The 22,334-nt window shown below is 35.6% G+C and overlaps 1 protein-coding gene across 30 annotated transcripts in view; it reads right to left on the bottom strand.

Moving 5' to 3' along the window:
• The window catches only part of PPM1B (protein phosphatase, Mg2+/Mn2+ dependent 1B), an 84,280-nt gene that overhangs the window by 24,643 nt on the left and 37,303 nt on the right, over positions 1–22,334 (bottom strand). For 8 of the 30 annotated variants that reach the window (XM_040993177.1, XM_040993176.1, XM_040993178.1 and 5 more), the window contains exons 3-7: positions 20,879–20,996; positions 18,455–18,566; positions 18,040–18,097; positions 11,402–11,427; positions 5,764–5,811 (exon numbers count right to left, since the gene is read on the bottom strand). In XM_040993177.1, coding sequence (XP_040849111.1) covers positions 5,764–5,811; positions 11,402–11,427; positions 18,040–18,097; positions 18,455–18,566; positions 20,879–20,996 — 362 coding nt within the window. Of the gene's footprint in view, positions 1–188; positions 327–2,180; positions 5,407–5,759; positions 5,812–8,753; positions 11,599–12,231; positions 13,675–18,039; positions 18,098–18,454; positions 18,567–20,878; positions 20,997–22,334 lie in introns of those variants that run through there. The other 22 variants (XM_040993173.1, XM_040993172.1, XM_040993198.1 and 19 more) reach the window with 16 other exon arrangements.

Below are 22,334 nucleotides of genomic sequence, written 5' to 3'. Positions count from 1 at the left end.
ATGTAACTCAGCCCATCCATACCGTTATCTGACAAAGCATTTTACTGCAAGTTTTGGTCTTCACTCCAACTCTACCAGCAATTGCTCAAGAAAAAGTTAAGTCATGAAATTAAATCAAATAAAGAATGCACTTATTCACATATAGCTATAGAGAAAAATATAAATAGTAAACTCCTCATACCACTTACCCTAAACGGGTCACACAGAGGTACTCACAATAAAAGGAACTCAGATCATACATTTTAAGTATTTTCTATTCTCATGACTTTCATCTGAAGTACATACTTGTGCATGTTTAAAATGAAAACTATCAAACATAATCAGACCTGAAAAAATGTGTCCATAAATTCAGCTCCTACATCAATACATACTTTTGCATGTTTAAAGTAAGCTTAAAGAAGTATGAAACACATACTCACCATTATAGGCGTATAATCCAATGAGTTTTAACAAACGTAGTTATATAACCACAAATATAACGAACAGCAAATCAGCTCCGAAGTCCCTTCCAACCAAACTCCCAGCAACAATAGATATGCTTTATAACATTACAACTTTGCATTTTTTCTAGGTTTTCAGGTAAATGCACTGAGAATACAAGATGCTGCCATATTTTTTTCTGAAATAACTTAACCAGTATGTCATTAACTAAAGTTCAATATTTGCCCATAAATTTTTAACTTTCAGTGAAAGTTACACATAACACATAAACCTTTAGTGGACACGTGCTGCACTTTGACAAAATCAAAGATCCATGCAGCTTAAACCTCTTGTCCTAAAGCAGAAATTCCCCTCACGTCCTGTGACAATCTCTAATTTCCAATACAGATAGCCAGAGAATTTTTTCTCTCCCTCTCAAACTTTCACTCTACTGAAACTTTGTGAAATCATGTATGTACTGTTTGTGGTTTCTTTTACTCAGCATGTTTTGAGAAGGTTCTTTAACAGTGAGTGGCATCCCATTTTATGCTTATGCTATACTTTGTGCATCGTTAAGTAACACTGATAGGAGGCCACCTGTTTGGACCAAGTTTCTGTGTTAGGCCCAAGAGAAAAGCTGATAATGCAGTTACACCTAATTCCATGTCAACATAATGAAAATGTTCCCACTCCTCAGGCGAACAAAGAAAGAGGATTATTAACCAAACTCCCAAACACATCAGTTTTAGTTGGCATGATGAAACTCCCTCATCTCTAATTCTTAAGTTTTTAAATGACCAAACTGCTTTTTTGTTCTATTCAGCTCTTCTCTGTGAAGTCAATCTTCTCTGCTCAGCTTATTAGAACCTCTGTTATTAAAGTGTTGCTCAACTCTAAAATTCAAGTCAAAGTCAGCTAAGGTCTATCCAAAACTCAACCTGCTGGAGTTTTGTCTTTGTCACCATTCTATCCACCTGCTACCTGGGCTGATGGGGACATATGTAGGCATAAAATTAATTAAGAAACCTCAAAACTTCTCAAAATGGCTCTATTATCTACAATTACACCAATGATGCTGACAATTCCAGTTGCCAACATCTCTGCAAACAGCTGGTGGGGGGTCACAATTTTGAAGCTTACATTTGTATCACGATCAGTTTTCTGTGTCCCTGGTACCTGGGCATGGCACATCTCTCCCAGGGGAAGCTACCTTACTTGGTCTGGGAAGTGGCCATCTATGACCAAAGCAGCTAGTTGTCCTCAATCCATGCAGCTCCACACCTTGTACTTTCCGCTAGGCGAGGCCATGTGACTCTGTTTACTTGTGAGCAGAAGCTAAGGCTATTGCCTTCAAATAGAAGCTATGAAAAGCAGGGTGCATGGCCTTTTCTTTCCGTTCTGTGGTTGGATGCAGACATGAGGGCCCTGAGAGGGAGCCTCAACACAGCCTCATACCTGTCACTTCATGTACAAAGCCCACTGACCTGATCACCCAGATTGGAACAAATAAGCAGGATCTCTGACACATATGGTGCCTGTCACATTAGGTTTGGTTCTATTTGCTACAGTTTAGCTCATCCTAAGCTGCTACCCATCTCCTGAAGGTCTCCCCTTCCCTCAAAGCAATCTTTTCATAAACAACGTAACCTGTAATTTAGCTCATATTCCCCAAAGCATACATCTATACAACTATTGTCACATGTTCAACTGACAAATTTCACATGAATAATGTATACACAAAGGATTTGCATCAGCCAAGGTTTTTCTCAAAATTTTATTGAAATATACCATATACACTCATATACAGGCACACATACACTTTGTGTATATAACACGTACATCTGAAGAAATGTACAAAGCTGTTAACATCTGGGACATTCCCTTCCTTTCCAGTTTCTTGCCCAGGGGACTGAGGAAGTCAAGGGAACCCTGAGTTCTGACAAGTCCGCATAAGTGCTGTGAACCAAAGCTAGATCAACCAGGACACAATCCTAAGGTGCCACCTGTGGCTTTTGTTGTTTTTCCTTTTAAAAGTTTTTTTTTTTTTTTTTTTTTTTTTAGTTTTTAAGATAAAGCAAGATATAAAACAGGTAGGAAACAATGTGGAAAAAAAAAATAAATAAAAAGCAAAACCTACACTATCCCCTTTCCCAGGGCAATTTGAGACTCCAGGGTTGCTGTCAGTTACTAGCCTACATTCCTTCTGCGCTAAATTAGAAAAAACTACTCCTTTAAAATCATCCCTTTCCCAAGTTGCTTTACTTCCACCTGATATGTATAGCAGTATGACTATACAGTTTAGTTAGAAAAATAACACTTTCCTGTGCCACTTGCAGGATAGGAGTCCCAGATGAGTGGCGTTGTTCTATTCTGGGCAACCTGCATGTTTGCATTCGAAGCTTAGATTGCAGATCAAGTTACAGTGCTGATTTTTAAAAATCTGAAGTTCTTAAAATAAATAAAACAAAACCTCATAAAGTATAAAATACACATCTGATTAAAAAGATGTATCTGAAAATGTTTAAAAACCACCAGCTGGAGCAAAAATCTGACACGTTTACCATTTCAAAATCACATAAATACTGCAAGAGGCACCATAAAGAACAACAACAAAACCCAAAATTTGTACGGACCTGTAGGAACAGGGTAAAAGTAAGCAGTGTCATACACAAGATTTCAGCAGACAACGTGAAACCCTATGCAATCCTTAGAGAAAGCCTAAGGGGAGAGCTGACAGTTGGATCAATTTATTGCAGGAGTTTGTACAAAGTATTGATTAACGGGCTAACCTGCCATCATACTATTAAGGGGAATTTCAAGAATCTCAGTCATCAGACCTATTTCATGAAACAGAGGAGGCTAATCTAGCTAATTTAGGTATGACTGGAATACCTTATACATTTTACATGAATCCAACGTCAACTCAAAAGGTTAATTTAATAGAAACTTACTTTACTAGGAATAAAGGTCCTGGCAAAACACCAACTTAAAAAGAGTAAAAAAAGAAAAAAAATGACATCCCAGGGAATTAAACTGCATTAGAAAAGCCAGTCCAGTATCTGAGTGGTAAAGAACAGGACAGTATTAGAAAGAATAAAAAATAAGACAGTTCCACTACTAATAAGTGCTCATTCAGGATTATAGACTTTAAGAAAATACAAAAAAAAAAAAAAAAAAAAAGAAACAAGTGCACACGTTTGGAGAAGTGTCCTGGAAAGCAAGCACATCTGAAGTCACAAAACAGACTGAAGCCTGGAAGAAAAGATCGTGGCTGTGACCATCACAGCTTTGGCTGAAGAGCTAATCTCACGGGCAGAAGACAGACGCGACAGGTAAAGCCTGCCAAACATAGTGGTTTTCTCAAAGGCCACCTGGCATTCACGTTTTTTTTTTTTCCAATTCTGAAATCCCATATATACAAATCTATCCAGCTGTCAAATTTATTGTTCTACACTTGAAGGACATAAAAATGACAAACCTTTGTAGCGTATGTCAAAACTGCTGGGGATGTAAAACTACTAATCATGCACAGTAGGCATCAGCAGCTAGTCTTTTCCCCCTTTAAATGTACAGCAGCTGAACGTTGTGCCTTCAATGTGAACCAAGGTTAAAACATGTAATTTAGTTCAGCAATTTTTTTTCTGATAGTAAAGATTTCACAAGCATTGAGTAGTGCACCCTCACACGATTACAGAAATACTCCACCTTAACTTCCAGCTCATGAAAAAATCAAAAGCCATGAAAATAAGTGTAGGCACATTTCCTATAATGTGCAGGAAAAATCCAATTCTGGCCAACTCCAATTATGTCTTAAAGGTATAGTGTACTAAAACATAATACACTATAAAGCAGTTCCAAGTGTAACTGCCACAATTTTGATTCCAGTAGGTCTATTTCAACATTCACTCTCAGGTTAAACCATCACCTTTAAGAAACTTGCTGTATCTTCTAACAGTATAAGAAAATTATCCAAAACTCCAAAACAAGCAGCAGCATGGTTTCCTTAAAAGCAGTATTTACTGGCCTTCAAAGGTGTTTGTTGTATCATGAGCTAAACATTTACAGCAGTTCTCCCTGAAAAAACAAAAATGATCCTTCGTATACACAATTAGAATCAAGGATCAAAAACATGTTCCTTCTTTTCTTAACAATCCTCTTACATTTTGAGTGGAACAGATGATCTTAAAATATTATGCATATTGTACAGTGAGCTTTTTGCTACTCTCTAATCAGAAAGCAAACCAATTTAAAAGTGGTAAAAATTATGAGGTTAGTTTGCCTAGAGGAAGCACTGTTGTCTGAAAGTGTTAATTTCTCTCCACTAGAATACCTAAGAGGAAAATATTAGTACTACTTCCTTGCCTGACCAATAATTTATTATTTTCTATATTCTTAAATAGAGGCCTTGGAAGTCACATAAATTAAGTCCAAAAGGTTCTAATTTAAAAGGCATTAAAAATTATATTCATGAAAAACACCCTAGTTCCCAACTTGGTTTCTTTCGTATTAATCATAAACACTCCTTTATTTCAGAAGAGATCCGGGAATCATAAAAATTGGAGTTCCAACAGTCTTACAAATGTTTAGACATCCAGTAACTTATGATAAATGGTGCTTTTAGGGTACACAATGATGGCAGATCAAAGCCACCTTTTACCATGGGATACCCTGGAATAAACCAGAAACGCTGCCAGGAAGCCACAGGTGTTTATCACACAAACTGAGGAAAGCACATACTGAAGGCACACTGACAGTTATTCTCTGCCTCCACTAATGGACTGTAAGAGTAAAGGTTAACAGCATTATAAACACTATAATTATATAATATTAGGTTTCTCAGGCTTACAAAAAATAAAAACAAGACAAAACCCCACAAAAAAACCTTTTTTTTCCCTTGTAGTTCTGGGTTCTTGATAGGGTGCCAGTCACTGCCTCCTCACCAGAGCATTCAGCAGGCTTACAAAAGGATGTGCCCAAGACTGCCATCTAGTGGAAATGATAAAAATGGAAGTGATGGGGTGGTGGACTAGGATGAAAAAGTTGTCTAATAAGTTATAAACTAAAAATATACAGGAGGGGGCTGAACAGGTGGCTCATTCAAAACAGCAGTAAGAAATACTTAAAAGTATGGATCATACAAAGAAAACTAACTATACTGGGGGCATTTAGTTCTGCAATTCTAAACAAAGAAAATGTAAGTTTATGGCAGCAGGTATAGGGCATAATAAAAAAAGTTACAAGGAAGGGTTGTACAAGATTTCTGGAAGATACTAGTAAGTTCTAGTTACATCAAGAATTTGTAAATGCTTAAGGCCAAAGTTATAAAAAAAAAAATGTACTTACTCATAATGTGAAAAAATTGTCTGTATATGCAACTGAAGGTTGATGAAACTGTTAAAGAAAATGATAAAATTCTAAAACTTCTGATTTAAAACACTTCTAGAAATTCATCTTAACACTTAAAATCTTAGCAGATTATAATTCTTGACAGAAAACTATACAAATTCTACCATATTTATTTGGAGACAGACACCCTTCCACCTTCTAGTTTATTATCCAAATTGCATCAAAAGCCAGCTCATCAAGTCAGACAGGAAACAACTCCACCTGGGCCTCCTATGTGGTTGGCAGGGTCTTAGGTACTTGAGTCATCGTGCGCCACCTTCGGCGCATTAGCAGGGAGCAGCCAAGGCTCAGATGGCACTCGGATATGCGATGCTGGCATGGAAAGTAACAGCCTACCTGCTGCAATGCAATACCAGCTTGCCATCTCCAAATTTTAAAGGTTGTAAGGAAGAAAGGCAGTATTTTTGGCCAAAGGAGAGCTATCTGAACTTCATGCAGAATATTTCAACTAAGTGAATAGGAGGTTCCTATTCTGCATGAAGGAAAAGCTGGCACTTGAAGAAAGGTATTAGTAAGATAAAGTACAAGACGCACGTGTAAATTGAGGGGGAAACCTATGATGTTGAGATTGTGATTTTCTTAAGAATGCGAAAACCTCAGTAAGGTTAAATGCCTTTTGTTCAATCCACAATATACTACATTTAAAAGTAACAACAAACCATTATTAGTCTTATAGTACTGAAAGTCAAGATAGTGAACTGAGAAATGTCACTCATGATACACACAGAATAATGCTCAATTTTCTAGAAAGTATTCTTACATGTCAGCAAAAGTTATAAATGCAGTAACAAAAATAAGCAACATGTATAAACAGATTTTTATGACAAGAACTAGTCAAATATTTTTTTAAAATTCACTAATAACCATTATATAATTGAAAATCAAATCAAGAAAGTATAAAACATTTAATCTACCAGACAGGCTATGTTTAAGACTGGTTTGAAAAAAAAAGGGGGGGGCGGTTTAGGGAGAGAATAAAGCATTTTTTTTAACATTGACATTGTAAGCAAGTACTCATCTTGACAATTCAAGACAAAGTGAATTTATTTCTGTATTTATTTTTAATCCAAAAGTTTACGAAGAATTCAGAGTTACAGACTTTACTACACATACAAAATCACCAGAATAATGAGTAAAAAGCAAAAAACCATTTCTGCTTGGCATTTAGGATTAATAGTAATTCTTAATGACATTAGCATTTGATTATGAACTTTCCTGCAGAAAACGTAGGTAAAATAGTATGATTCAATAAACAAAATTTAGCTGCCCAACATAAAGTGCTCTCCCCTCAACTCTCAAATGATTTTCTATAATACTCAAGATCAAACTAATTTAAAGATACACATGGAGCCAATTTAGACGAATGTGAGAATGATCTCATTTTGACAAATGAGATCAATGGAGCAGGTACAACCTTGTGGCTAGAATGCCAGCATCTCCCAAGCCAGCAATAGTGGCTCCAGTTACTGGGTTCCTAAACCCTATAGGGAAGACCTGGATGTAGCTCCCTGCTGTGGCATGGCCCATACCACTGCAGACAAACCAAACAATAAATGAGATTTCTTTCCCATCTCAAAAACATTTAGAACCAACTGCCTAGGTAACTGGACTAAGGCTAACCATACTATAAAACATCATACACCACATGAATTCCACTGATTTGAAGCTGAAGCTAACAGGAGGAATCAGAGTTGCAGGTAACTAGCCAGGCCAGTCAAAAACATCTAAAACTTCAAATTCAAGTAACACATGTAAATTCTTGAGTAAACACAACACAATGACTTGAGACTTCCACTGGCCAAAAAACAAAGACTGGGTGTCAAGCTGTAAATTCTGCATTGGACATCTACACCTGCATGAAACCTCAGTCCTTACTGTTCAAAAAATAGAGAAAGCTAACAAAATCAGCACACTGCTCTTTATTATCATCTTTGTAATAGTTGAAAGTCCTGTCCCTAACTGGACACCTTGGATTTTAGTAGTAAAAAAAAAAAGTCATGTTTATTTAAGATATGATTTTAAAAACTCAACTTTTAACAGGCCTTTTCAAAAAAAACACAATTATGGAGCCATAACTAAAAGATTGAACAATCTGAATATCATCAATTAACAATTATGGAATAAGATAATCTTGATGTAAGTCAGAAAATCACATACAATATGCATTCCCATGAATTTTATGAAACCACCACATGTATTATTCCATGTGTTTTGGCAAGAAAACATTCTCCATGCATATTTTCATGCAACCTCATATATGCATACGAAAATCAAACCCTATTAAACTTAACCTTAAATCTCATGGTTTTATTAAAACACATCACAGGACTGTTTACTTGGTTTTCAAAGTTCAGCTGTTAAAATGACCCATTCCTTTCCCCCAACACACACCCAGAACATTTTGTAAAAATTAAACCTCTACCTTAAAATTCATTTACTATTATTACATTGTGATACTTGGGACAAATGAACACACTATAGATCTGCCCAAAAGGAAGACAAAGGTTGAGAGGGGCTCCAAAAAACCTTTCAGGTTCTCAACCTGCTGTCGTTTGCCCCATGGAAGAAGCCTCAGTAGGAACCAAGGAAAGTGACATCACTGTAACTACGCAGCACTGACCATCCTTACTGCCACAATCAGCCAGCTTCAGTTATCATGGCCTAGACCTCTCCCGTGCTATGGGTTGAGCTGTCACCAGAAGCCATTTTAAAGAAATGATTGACATACTACAGGTACTCATCAGACACTTTTTCTAAAATAAACAAAATGAGCCTATCGCTTAAGCAAAACAATTGACAATATTTGTTGCCAATGATACAACTTTGGCTTTCAAGGGAAAAAAAAAATCAGAATTTTTGAAAAATCTGTATCCATCATCATGAACTTGACAGGTTTCCAATATTAAAAAAATTTTTTGCAAGATCAGTTTTATTAACAAAAAACCTTTAATTGTTGCATAGTAACATAACAATATTCAGAAGAACTACATAACTCAGCACACCGGTATTCTCCAGATGACCAATTTGTGCTTTTACAAAATCACACACTGGTAGAAAACCCATTTAAAATGCAAGGTAGCCCCAATGGATTTTAACAGTAAAAATAGTTTGTTATTAATCTTTATTAAAAGCTTCAGATTTCACATTGCAATGAACCTTGGAGAGCAAAGAGTTGTCAAGCTGATATTCATAATTACTTGAAGATATTAAAATACTCCTTACTTTTCCAACCACATATCTGCACGAGGCCAGATTTCTCCACACATTTAACCAACATAGCCACTGCGACAGACTGAATGTAGCTCATAGGAAGACCCAGTCCAACACGAACACATTTGCATAAATGAAAAGCAGTGCCACTTTCTTACACAACTTTTAGATCTAGAAAACTGCTTTTCATAAAATCAGTGTTATTCATGTTAACATGTAAGTTACCTGCTAATTAGAACAGTATGATAAAATTTCTGCTTTAATTTTTAATATATATAAATGGGACCTAAGATCAAAATGTTTGAGAAGAGTAAGATTCAGGAATTCAGATGGATGAATACTAAACACGGGTCTGTCATTTGCTACCTCATGTATTATTTGTACTTCAAGATAACTAACTCCCCAGAAAAAGGCAGATCCCCCCCACCATGTTAAATTGTAGAGTAAAAAAAAATCTGAAATACAGAAGGGGTTCATTTATATTACCTCATACAGTTTGATCAATTCCTCCTTGGAGTTAGAATTCAATTAAATGGTAAATGGTTTTTTTAAGAAAGCTTTCTCAAGTATGCTAATTACACAAGATGTTTTAAACTAACATTCCAATCTGTGCTATTTTCAAAAACTGTATCAAATAGTAATATGTCACACTGTTTTTAAAATCAATTCTTTATTTAGGTAACAGGTTGGTTATGCTCACTGCATTGTATGAAACATCACAATATCTTACTGAAAAGGTACTAGCAGTACAGGTTTGGATCAGGTGGACAGCTGGAACAATAAACCATTTTGCATTCTTCAATCCTTATCCTTTAACACCCAGCAGTAAGGGACAAATAGCTTTTAACATCATTATATAAAGCACTTTAACTTACAAGGCTAAAATCTAAGAATAAATAAAATATATTGTGGCAATAATTCCTTTTAGACCAAAAATCAGGTGCACAAAAAAAATATATCGAACGATCAGGAAAGCTGCTTGTGTTCTATCGTGTGGTTCTCCAGAAACAGCTTCGGGCAAATGTTACAGAAAATACTGTGAATTCCATTTCACACAGGACCAGGCGATGACTCATTTTAACTACACAGAAGGGCAATTACATCCTGCTGAAACACAACTGAAACATATAGGAAAAAGTTTACAAAGCATCCTCAACATGTAAATCATGTACAAATGGATACATTCATTATTTCTCCTAGCCCAGTAACTTCTTGTAGATAAATTACACTCTTCATGTTCAGCATTAACTAGATTTAATACATGCAAAACTCAAAAAACTTCAAGAACCCAAGGTTACTGTAAAAATAGAACTAATAATCTTCAAGTACCTTATGTGACAGCCACTCTGTACCGTGCCCAATGTTAGAAAATGAAAGGTTTACTGAACCCATGAAAATATCTCTGTAATATTTCCTTAGATCTAAAATAGATAATTTTAAATGTATTTATAATCATTTTCAATGTGATATTGAGCCTTTAAAATAACAATCAAAATTTATACCAAATTACACAAAACTTTTATCTTAAAAGCTGAAAAATTAAAACTATAGAAACCCACATGTAAAGTAAAAATCACAATTTACAGTATAAAGGCAAATGTCATCATTTAAAAGAATCTGCAGCAGTGAGATGTTAAAGCAAATTATAAGTAGCCATAAATTAATCCATTTGGTTTCAAAAATTTCTTGTGAGAGTTGAAGGATGTAGTAGATAACATGCACAAAATCCATAAGGGTTTATATTATTGCCAAATACACTATCTTGAAGCAAGGCAACATTACAATTTGGACATTATTGGGAGAACCCAGTTTGGTAATACAGGTAAAATTGGAAAAAATTAAATAACAATTAATAATAAATACATATCCTATAGTAGATAGCTCAAACAAAATTCCAGGCCACAGAGCTGCAAAAGACTTCCAACTTGGTGAATGGAAAGAAAGAACAGGTCAGACAATTCTATACTGTTACATGCTTATATGTTTGTGTGTTTTGTTAAAAAAACAAACAAACAATGTTTCTTCAGAGTATAGCTAACTATATTCCCATGCACCTCAAGCACATTTGTTGATTTGTGTAAAATAACTCCACTGGTTTCTAGGGCCAGAAGTTCAATACAGATGTAATAGGTATGCCTGAGGCTGGCAAAAAATACTGTATAACAGGCAATGCTACAAATGGCAATTATCAGAAAACACAAATATGAACAAATGATGGGAACTGCTAATGATTTTCTGCTCATGTATCACAAAACGTTGGGAATCCACAAGAGTATTTTTCCCTTGTATTGAAGAAATTTGTGATTAAAAGTTTTTTCCCCAATTTTCAGAATCAAAAGCATTTTTAGAAGGTTTATAAGGCTACCATGGGTCTTCTAGATCTCCAGCACCCTACAGGAAGAGAAAAGGAAGAATATTATTATTTACCTGTACTACTTCTAGGACGGATTGAATTTCAAAAGAAATCAAAATTAAATGATCAAATTACCTTCCTTTTCTTTGTCTGAAAAGGCACTTTTACAGAGATGTGTGTCATTGTACACTGTGTGTTTACATATGCATCTATTTAATACAGATAGACAAAAATGGTTGGATTTTTCCCCCCTTCCCTCTCCACCAAATGCTTTGTATTTCTCAAAACATTCAAAAATATTCTGGCATTGAAAACATAGGTCAAAACATCAGCTACAACATTTGAAAATTCCAAATTTCCAATTATGGCATCTTAATTTCAGACATGTTATATAAAATATTAACATAAAAGAAGGTTAGTGTTCTACATTAATAAAAATAACTTAAAATATTCTGATTAATTGCCATCTATAATTCTATTATTGCTTTACAACTCTCATCTGTTTTTAAAAAGATCATAATTCCTATATGTATTAATAATGAACACCTAAAATTGATATATTAAGATTTATAATGCTCATATGGCAATTTTTTTCATGTCTACATGTGCTCATAATGTCCAAAGAACAAAATTTTATACCACAAAATAACATATGAAAAAGACTAGCTCTACTTTGAGTAACAAAACTTTTGTTTAATATTAATTTTTTCTCTTCTGTTTATGAAAAAAACCTATGCCAAAGTGTGAAAAATTTTAAATAAATACAAATTTCAAAGGTGTATATTTCCAATATCCCAAGCCTATTTATTTTAAAAAAAGTTTAAAAATAAGTACAACATGCATAGATTATTCCACATCACATGCTTTATTTGGATGTAAACACTTAGAATTTCATTCTAAACACTTGATTCACATACATTTTGATGTGTATGGTTAGACTATACAGAATATACAAACCAAAGAAGTATGAATAATACACAGGTTTTCAAAAACTGTTTCATAAAGAATACAGAGAAAGGAAAAGTAATCACACTTCAAGTATCTCACAATTTCTAAAACTAGAGATATGAAATATAAACAAATCAAACAACAAAGTATCATTCTTGAAAGAAAAATTACAAATCAGCATCATTCATTGAAGAACTAAAATTATGAAAGAAAACAAATCATAAAGCTAATTATGAATGTACTGTTGTGTAAAATAATATGAAGCAATAATTCTACAGTAACAAGTTTTTCATAAAATATTGCAATCTCTATAATCAGTACTCTCTAATCCTACAGAGTATGAATTTAACTGGCTTTAATAACTGGTAGCCTAACTTCAGGCTACCAGTGTGAAATGATAAAATTTTAATCAAATTCAAAGATACTAGAGTCAATTTAAAACTCTCATAAAGGTGTATGCAAAGGCCTTTTTAAAATCAAGGCTATATCAACGTAAGAAAACTAGTTTTCCAAGATTCAAATAACAAAACAGTTATATATAAATGCATACATTATATTTTCTAAGGAAAAACCATCAAACCAAAGATCACAAAAATAACATCAAAAAGAAGTCATATTTTTTCAGCACTCGTGTGCGTCCCTGCATCTTCGTTAGAGCTGTCTAAGTCAGCACCACCCCTTTCAGGGTCAGAATGACTCTCCTGCATTGTCACCGGGTCTCCAGCATCACTGTTTGAAGCAGCAGCAGCAGCAGCTGGGTCAGCTGGGCCTTCTTCTCCCTCTACTTTAGCTAGCCTGTAACTAGTCAGCATCTCCTCCAGAAGTTGTCGGTAGTTTCCCCTATGATTAATTCTCATTTGCCTGAGCGCTTCCACCAATTTTCCCTGTGATCCACCTTCCTTTGCTTCATCGGAGGCCTTTTTTAAGATTCAAGACCCCAGTGTCAGTAGACAAACTAGGATATCACACTTATGTCAATAATTTACAGCAAAACACTAATTTCTCTTATCATAAGTAATATAGTCTAAGCATGAAAACATTAATCTATGAATAAAGTATCAAATCTTACCTGTGTCAATTAACAAAACTTCTAAATATAGCATCTCAAAAGTTACCTTTAGCAAATTACCATTATGTTGTTCAAGCTTATTCAAAGTTTAATCTGCAACTTCCTATGCTTTAGAACTTAACAGCACCACAAGCATTTCCTAAAAGTGACTAACTAGGAAAAACAGCAATTGGCTACAATGAGTTATTAAAAACAGAAATTAAATGCTGAGTGACAGGAAAAGGACAGAAGAGCAAGCCACAGAACATTAGATTCTGATTCATTTCTGCTAAGTAGTAAGACAGAAGACAGAAAATGTAACCTACATAAACACAGACTATATACTTTGGCAATATTTTAAAGATTTTGTGGATAAAATTTTATTTAAGCCCTGAAACAGCGTTTTAGTTTAAAACTAAAAAAAAGTATCTTAGCAGCACAAGTTGTAACCACTAATCACTCAAGCTGATCACAGACTGATAAAATGACAACTATAAATACTTCCTGATATGCTATATTATGAAGAACAGAGTCATCATTTTTCATATTCTAGCCAAACCATTCATGCCAATTTTGAGTTTTTATGAAAACGGAAACACAGGATCAACTTCATGGATACCACGAGAAAAAGCAATCATATGAATTCAGAATGTAGGACATCAGTAAAAAATTTAGTTCAGACTCTTCAAAATCGGTGTCAAGAAACAGAAAAAAAAAAAGATGGGGAATGGAATTTGATTAGAGACTTGTTAAATGTGCTTGACTGATGATTCAGTCTCATTAAACCAGGATTCAAAAGAACAATTTTAACAGAACTTTCAGGAATAACTGGGTAAATTTGTGCTTCATGTAAGAAGACATTAAGGCACTTATTTTCCTAGGCCTGAGAAGGATACTCTGACTCCAGGAAATCTCATTCTCTTGCTGAAAGGCTTTTGGGGACAATATTATGCCTGCAATTTGCTTTCAAATGATTCAGTTAAGAAAAATAGGGCATACATGCACACGTAAGATAAAATATTTATGGTAAATGTCAAAAATTGCTTAATCTAAGTAGAATGCATATAAGTATTTACCCTCATTATAAGATCCCAATTTTTTAATGTATCTTAAAAGCTATCATCATAAAAGAATGGGAAAACAAAATGCAGAGAGTGACACTGAGGATGTAACAAAACTCTTAAGCATCTTTGTAATCCCATATTTTATAATTATGAAGCAAAGGTAACACAAATAAAAACAATAATATTTATTGGAAAAATGAGAACACTTGCCAAAAGCAGGAAATTATATAAGCAAAGCCTGTGTGCTTTGGGATATGTAAAATGCCTGAAGTGAAATGAAATGTTTATATAAAACGATGATAGGTAGTGAATAATTGTTTCCTTTAAATTTTCAAAAAAAACTTAAATTACCCTTTTGTAAAGTTTGCTATGTTTTAGGAACACAAGTGTGCTATTAAGACTTTTCCTATTTCCCCTCATTTGTCTTCCTATTCTAAAAATAAAATGTCTCCCCGAATAAAATTTCTTACTTAAATGTAGTCATGAAATATTAAAATGGAATAGGGAGATGAGTGCATTCTAATAAAAAAAAAAAAACTTACTCAGTCTTTAACTGGATCTTCCATAAGGAAATATTCTACCTTGTGGCATATTACAAAGACCTGATCTTGGGCAGCTCAAGACACTCCTCAAAGTGAAAACCCAAGACAAACATAGGGTCCTTTCAATTAAAAGAGTGTCCATAGGATGGCAAACAAATCTGCTTCTAATACACAGCTGTCTTGTGCATAAGAAGTGATTATCAATCTTAATGCAACATCAGAATCACCCACGAAGCTTTCTACATTATATATAGGTACCAGAATTCTACTTCTGGAAAAGCAGGTTAAGAAAATCTGGACTTTTTCTTTTTAAAAAGCCTGACAGGTAATTCTGATATACAACCAGGGTTGACAACACAGATTAATTACTATTAGTCTATTTGGAGGTATATTCTTGATAATGTTGGATCAAAAAACTTGCATTTGAGTATGTTTTGGTGGTTTCAGGATAAAAAAAAAAGCAGCTCCTCCTTCAACTGACACCTTTATTATTACAACAATCATTTGTATTTAACGAATTTCCTCTTGTGGCGATGGTCTGAGGAAGACTACAGATTTCTTTAGACAAAATACAATCAAACCTTTATAATGGCTGGCATCACAATCACTGAATTGAACTTCAGCTAATGATATCATCTAAAAGTCACTTTATCTAAAGGCAAATCATATTTTCCCAAAAAAAATATTACAGCAAAATATACTTTCCTGATTGTGTACTGCATAATGGACGACTAAAATCTTGTGTTCAACCACTACACTGAACCATTACACATGGGACACCAGGATGCAGTTGCTGCTTCCAGCCTGGCCAAATCTGTTGTGTGTAGTCATTTAGAGAATGAACTAACGGAGTGCAGACCTCTAACTCTGCCTTTCAAATAATAATAAACTATTAAAACAAATACTATAAATATCAGCAAAGTAACCTATTGTCTGGGTTCTTGCACTTTCTTTACCTTAACTCATAAAGATAATATCTGCACATCTATTATTATACAGCTATTATGACAATTAACTCCACTTGCAACTAACCACAGGCCCCTTCAATTAGACTGTAAATTCTTTGAGAGTTTGGACAATTTCATGTTATTTTCCATATCCTTCTATAACTAATATTCTTTTGTTTTGCACAATTTTTTTTTAAATTTGCGCTAAGAATTGTACATACACAATCTCACTTAAGCCTTTTATTTAAGCCATCATTTTTACAAGACAGGTAACTAAGGTTCATAAATTTAACATTATCTGTATATATAGACTAGTTAAAAGGTATCCGCAGTCCTAAAAACTATAATATAAAACATAAAGCAGCTATCTACTACACTGATATGTTTACAGTAAAGCAGAAAAGACTGCATATGCAATTTAATGTGATGAGGCTATGGAACAAAATAAATAAATTAAAAAAAATTTTTTTAAAAAGAGGCTATGGAAATCCTTTGGGTTTTTGTCTATGTCTTCATAATTCTTTTTGTTACTTACTTTGTTGTTGTTTAGTTTAATTTATTTTTTGCTTTTAAAAAGAATTACCTTGTTATTTGTATTGGAAAATCAGATTTTCAGAGAGGAGGAAAGACAGAAAAAGATTTTCTGCCCACTGGTGCACTCCCCAAATGGATGTAATGGCTGTAACTGAGCCAATCTGAAGCCAGGAGCCTCCTCTGGGTCTCCCCTATGGGTGCCGGATCCCAAGGCTTTGGCCATCCTCAATTGCTTTCCCAGGCCACAAGCAGAGTTGGAAGGGAAGTGGAGCAGGCTGGACACGAACCAGCACCCATGTGGGATCCCAGCTCATGCAAGGTGAGGATTTTAGCTATTGGGCTACCACGCCAGGCCCTGTCTCCACTATTCTATAGCCCCTATGTGCAACAGTCTTCTCTTCCAAAACAAAACAAAAACCCCCAAACACTTTTTATTTGATCTTAGCTAAATGGCCGAGATGCAATCAAATAAATTTAGGGTTACTCTATATTTTTTTACACCTTGTTTTAAGTAAAAACGTACCATGTTAATGGGTTGAAAAATTCGGCAAGAAATCAAATTATATCCTGGTGATATACTTTGAAACATTAAGAAACTGTGATGTTTCTTTGGCTAGTCTGAATTAAAAATATCCAGCGTAGTAATCAAAGTAGCAACTATTGCTTAGAATCTATGATTTAGCTGAGGAGCAATTCTGCCTCTCAAATTATCCACATTATTTTAGTTATGTCAATAACCTATACACATTTGCTTGATTAGGTTTCTCTAAATGATTAGAGAGGTTCCTCCCCCTCAAGGAATGTGAATAGGAGATTAGAGATTTGCAGTGTAAACCTATTTTTTTTCTCCCAGTGAGCTTCACTACTAAGTTTGGAAGTCCCCAGAAGATTTGGGGCATGCTTAATAAAAATTAGGCCATTCATTTTTAGATGTCCAGAAACTTGCAAACCTTATGAGAAAAGGCTTATATTTGAATTACCGTTAAACTAAATATAATTAGAAAAGTCATTTTTTCTGTCTCCTGGTACTAATACAAAAACAGAACAATATATAAAGGAACAGTTAGTAGCTCATTAGTATCTCTATGGAAAACAGAGAAGAAGGAATGGAGATAAGAGCTTTGTTCTAAGTACCACAGGGTAAAACAAAACTGGTCATTTCAGTTCAGTTCAATACAATATTAGATGTTCGAATGAGGCACACAGGTGAACTGCAAGGAACGACTACTAGAATAATCACTGTCACTGGTATCAGGCCAGCAGAGAAACAAATCAACACAATCTTGCTTCAAAGTTACGGCTTAAAGGAAGAAGCGGAAGGAAGGGCAGACATACTGGGAAAAAGCAAGGACAGCCCAAATAAAAGATCACTGGATACCAACAAAGTGGACAATAACATGGATGTTTATATCTATCTACAGCTCAATAAATTTCCTTAAACTTTTAATGAACTCTTTAAAATGAAAGCAATAATAACCTAAGCAACTTCATACAGTGAACATAATCAAACTCAAGTATTTTTATTGTTAAATTACTTCAAATGATTAGGAAGTAAAATAAAACTTACCCCATCACTTTCTCTATGTGGATTCAGTCTACTATAAACAGCTTCAATAACATTGCGTCTAAAAAACATTATGTTTTTGTTTTATTACATAATTTTAACTCATGGTACTTTAAATACTTTAATTACACTACAAAATTAACAGTCACACAAATTCTGCAAAGGATACTATTTCTACCTTTCACTCATAATTTGATCTTGCACAACCTATTTATTATCAATTAACAAAGAAGGTACCTTCATCCTTAAAATGTATGATAATTTCTTTTTAAAAAAAATTTTGGATGAAGTTTTGGAATTCTTCTATAGTATTCAAAACATCAACCCATTTCATCTAAGGATAACTGACATACTTCTAACTTCTTACCAAATTATTAAGTTACTATTTATAAATGAACTCAAAATGAGCTCTACTTACTTGCCAGCAAGACCTCCTCCAGGAGGCAAATTTGGGATATTTTCTGCAGACAAGATGCGCATGACATGGGCAAGATCAGGCGTTCCTTCCTCACCAGATTTCTCCATAATTTCTGCAGGTTAAAAAAATTTTTTCCCTAAGTCAATGGGATAACTCAGTCTTCACAAAGTAAACAACAAGTACTATTTGGTAGTAGCTATTTTAGACTAAATCAATAAAAATTACTGCAACAAGGAGTGAAAAAGTAATAGTTCTTTTCATAAAGACATTCGTGTCACCATTATTCATAAAAAAAAAAAAAAACAGAGCAAACTAACAGTAAGAAGAGAGTTAAGAAAATTTCAGTATAGCTCAAAGAATAAAACATATAATCATTAAAAAATAAAATTTTCTAAACACAGTAATAGGTAAGTGGGAAAAACATTTTTACTTAAGTGAAAATAAACATAATATGGAAATTCCCAGAAAACAAAAATGACTGGACAGATAATAAATAGAGGGAAAATAAAAATCAATTTTTAGGTTTTGTGAATACTTAAATTGATTTTCTTCTTTTTTTTCATATTTAAAATACAGGAAAATAATCATAGCATTCACTAGTGCTTAAAACAAAATCATTCTCGGTGGGTCCCAGGTTGGGGCCGTCTTCATGCTTGGAGCCCTGATTCCAGCCACCGCATGCACGTACACATGGTGAGCTGCCACCGGGCCTGCCCAAGCTCCAGAGGCTGCTCCCTTCATGGTGAGTACACGGGGGTGGGGGGTGGGGAGGGTGGGGTGTGTGTCTGGAGAACTGGGCAGGCATGGGCCCCAGCCACTGTCATCATTGGGCGCTACATGAGATTGGGGAGGGGGCGACCTTGGGGTCTGGGGGTTAAAACTTGCTGGTGGGTGCCAGGCCAGGGCCATTGTCATACTCAAGAGCCCTAATTCCACCCACCGCTTAACCCTAGGGGAGAGCTTTGGGGTTTTAGTTCTTTGAATTGCTGCTTAGGTAGCTCCACTGTGAGCCCACTGTGCTTCTGGGATATGAATCAATCCTAAAGATTTCCAAAGACAGAGTAACTTTTCCTTTGAAGGTAAGCGAGGGTAATGTGACCTGGTAGGCCAGAGGAGAGGGACCAGATGATCTTTATGGATAACATTCATACACCAAACTCCATTAAATCCTGTGTAGAACTTGTAATCACTGAACCATACCGACCACCAAACACCAGCCCATGCAAAAGCTAAGGCTCAGGGCTTGTCTAGCAGGATCAAATCCTATTACCTGACATGATGATGGATCAGGAGACAGGTCACATTAGGCAGGGCCATGACATTAACTAGCACACGAGAGAATCATATCCAGGGGTAGATTCTGTGGGGGATGTGTGGGGCAAACCCCATGGAAATACTAGTCCCACTGGTTAGCTCAAGAGTTGTGGTAGTGATGGACTAAGCTAGGTGTGACCAAGGAACCTGCCAACACTCACAGATAAAGGAACTGACAACAGTCTGGACTGGTCAAGCCAGCAGCAGCCCAATGTGCATCCTGAATCGGGTGTGGGGTGTGCTGGGCTGCAACATTCACCAGTTCATACAAGGCCAAATGGAAGGCCAGACTTTGCCAGGCACTGGCCTAAAACCCACTGGCATGTATGAGAACTGGGTCTGGGAGTGGTCAAGTGGAGGAACTTGGGAAACTCCCCTGGCAGGTCATAGCTTCTGCTGGTGAACACATGATCCAGACCTGGAGGTCAGACAAGCTGGGCAAAGTAGCTCCAATGGCTGGCTAATGTGCAGATTGGTAATGGAATGGGGTAGACTGGACAAGGCCGAGCAAACCTTAGCCCACAAGCAAAATTAGAAATCAGGATGGAGTACAGGTTATGCCGAGGTAGGTTCTTGAACCTACCGGTCTGCATGAGCCAGGTATGCTAAGCAACAGCATATAAGGCAAAGGCCAAGACAGGTGAGGGGCTGTGCCAAGCTGAGTCAAGAGCAACCACTGGCATGCGCGTGATCTCTGGCTTAGACCAAGCCCAGTTGGGAAGCGAAGGGGACACTCTAGCTGGGTTGAGGTTCCCACCAAGGAGCACAAGGGCTGGAATGGGTGCTGTGTTCTTATCAGAATACGGTTGTAGTCTCCCTTGTGCAAGTATGGACTGGGACTGGACGCACCAAGCCGGGCTAGACTCCAACACCATCTGGTGCTCTGGAGGACCAGGGGAGATGTGGCATGGCCTAGGCTAGGTCTCTGCCCCTACTGAGCCATATGTGAACTATATGTGGGTGTTTTGGAGCATCTTCAAGGGCCCAAAAAGGCCTTTGTATTTTTTAATTGTTCTACTAAGGAAATGCTTAGAACAATCACTTGATGAACGAAGAATGTCTTTCCTTTACTTCTTAAAAAAAAAAAAAACAACAGAGTAGGTTTCTTACCTACAACCCGTGATTCCAAGTGTTTATCCAATTCTGAATCTTTCTTCACTGCTTCATCCGAGACCTTGGGGGCATTTGAAAAGCAAACTAGTACAATACTCATGTTATCTCGACTTCCCTGTATATTAAGAAAAAAGAAGAAAAATATTTTTAATAACTCAAGATTTTATTTACTCAAAACAGAGCTAATCAAGCAATTAGAAGTTTAGTATTTCAGAATATATATATTCAACACATTTAGTTTTATCCCAAAGAGCTTTTTAAAAAGCACAACCTGAACAAACAAGGTGTCTAGGGATGGGTAGGTGTATAGCTTATTTAGAGGTTTTAATTCAGCATAACTACTCTTATCTATCACCATTCCACAGCCTGAGAAATAAAGATATCTTCATACATATTAAGTCTTCCATGCTCTGTGTTTCACTCAGGATTATGTATTCCCACAGTGGCTTAGATCCAAAACGCAGCCTTTCAAACATGTGCAAATATTTTCCAGTTAATTAGCTTTCATTAGTGAAATGCCACAATTCTACTGAATTTAACATAGCTAAAAAAATTACTGATCAGCAGGATATGCAAGAAACTACTGAACAACAGCATGCAGGGAAGAGATATAGCTTCAAACAATGGAATAGAACTGGACAGTTGATATAACTGTACAGGTCAAGCAAAAACACATTAAAAATATGGAATATAGATACCGTGGACATTTCACAAAAAAAAAAAAAATCAAGCACCAGTTTTACACTAAAATTTTTAAGATTAGTTCACCTTATTTATTTTAAAGACAAAGATTTCTCACTCAGTAGCTTACTTCTCAAAAGCTCACAACAACTGAGGCTGGGCCAAGCCAAAGCCAGGAGTTAGGAATTTAAATCCAAGTCACCCACACGGGTGGCAAGGATTCAAACACTTGAACCATCCCTTGCTGCCTTCCAGCTTAGAGCTGGAACCAGGGACCAAGCCAGGACCCAAAGAGCAGCATCCCAACATGGGTTGTGAGAGTCTTAAGTGCCACCTTAACAGCTATACCAAATACATGCAGCTTAAATTTTTAAAAACAGTCTTCACACCCTGTACTTTTAGAAATCACTTCTTCTAACCAATTTCTACTTCACAGCATGGCATGAGCAGTAGTTAACATTTCATAGTCCACCATTTATATGGAATTTTGTACTATATTTTATTAGTCAAAAAGACAGATTCTATCACTTGGAAAATCAATAATAAGAGATTCAGGATGTTTACGTGCCTCCAAATACACTTAGAAAATTTAAATTTATATTCCATGCATGTGATTTTAATGTTGTTTGTCTTTCCATACAAAGACGACTCTTCAGTCATCTAAGTACAATGCATTATAGCTGTATACAGCAAGTGGAAAAGGTCCTTCCCTTTGTGCCTCTTCAGTTTCCTAGAGACAAAACATCCTTGCGTAATTCACATGTTTTTCATG

Source organism: Ochotona curzoniae, unplaced genomic scaffold, assembly GCF_017591425.1.
Source record: "Ochotona curzoniae isolate NIBS_2020 unplaced genomic scaffold, NIBS_Ocur_1.0 contig_883, whole genome shotgun sequence".
Lineage (NCBI taxonomy): Eukaryota > Metazoa > Chordata > Mammalia > Lagomorpha > Ochotonidae > Ochotona > Ochotona curzoniae.
This window is presented reverse-complemented; position numbering and strand designations above follow the sequence as displayed.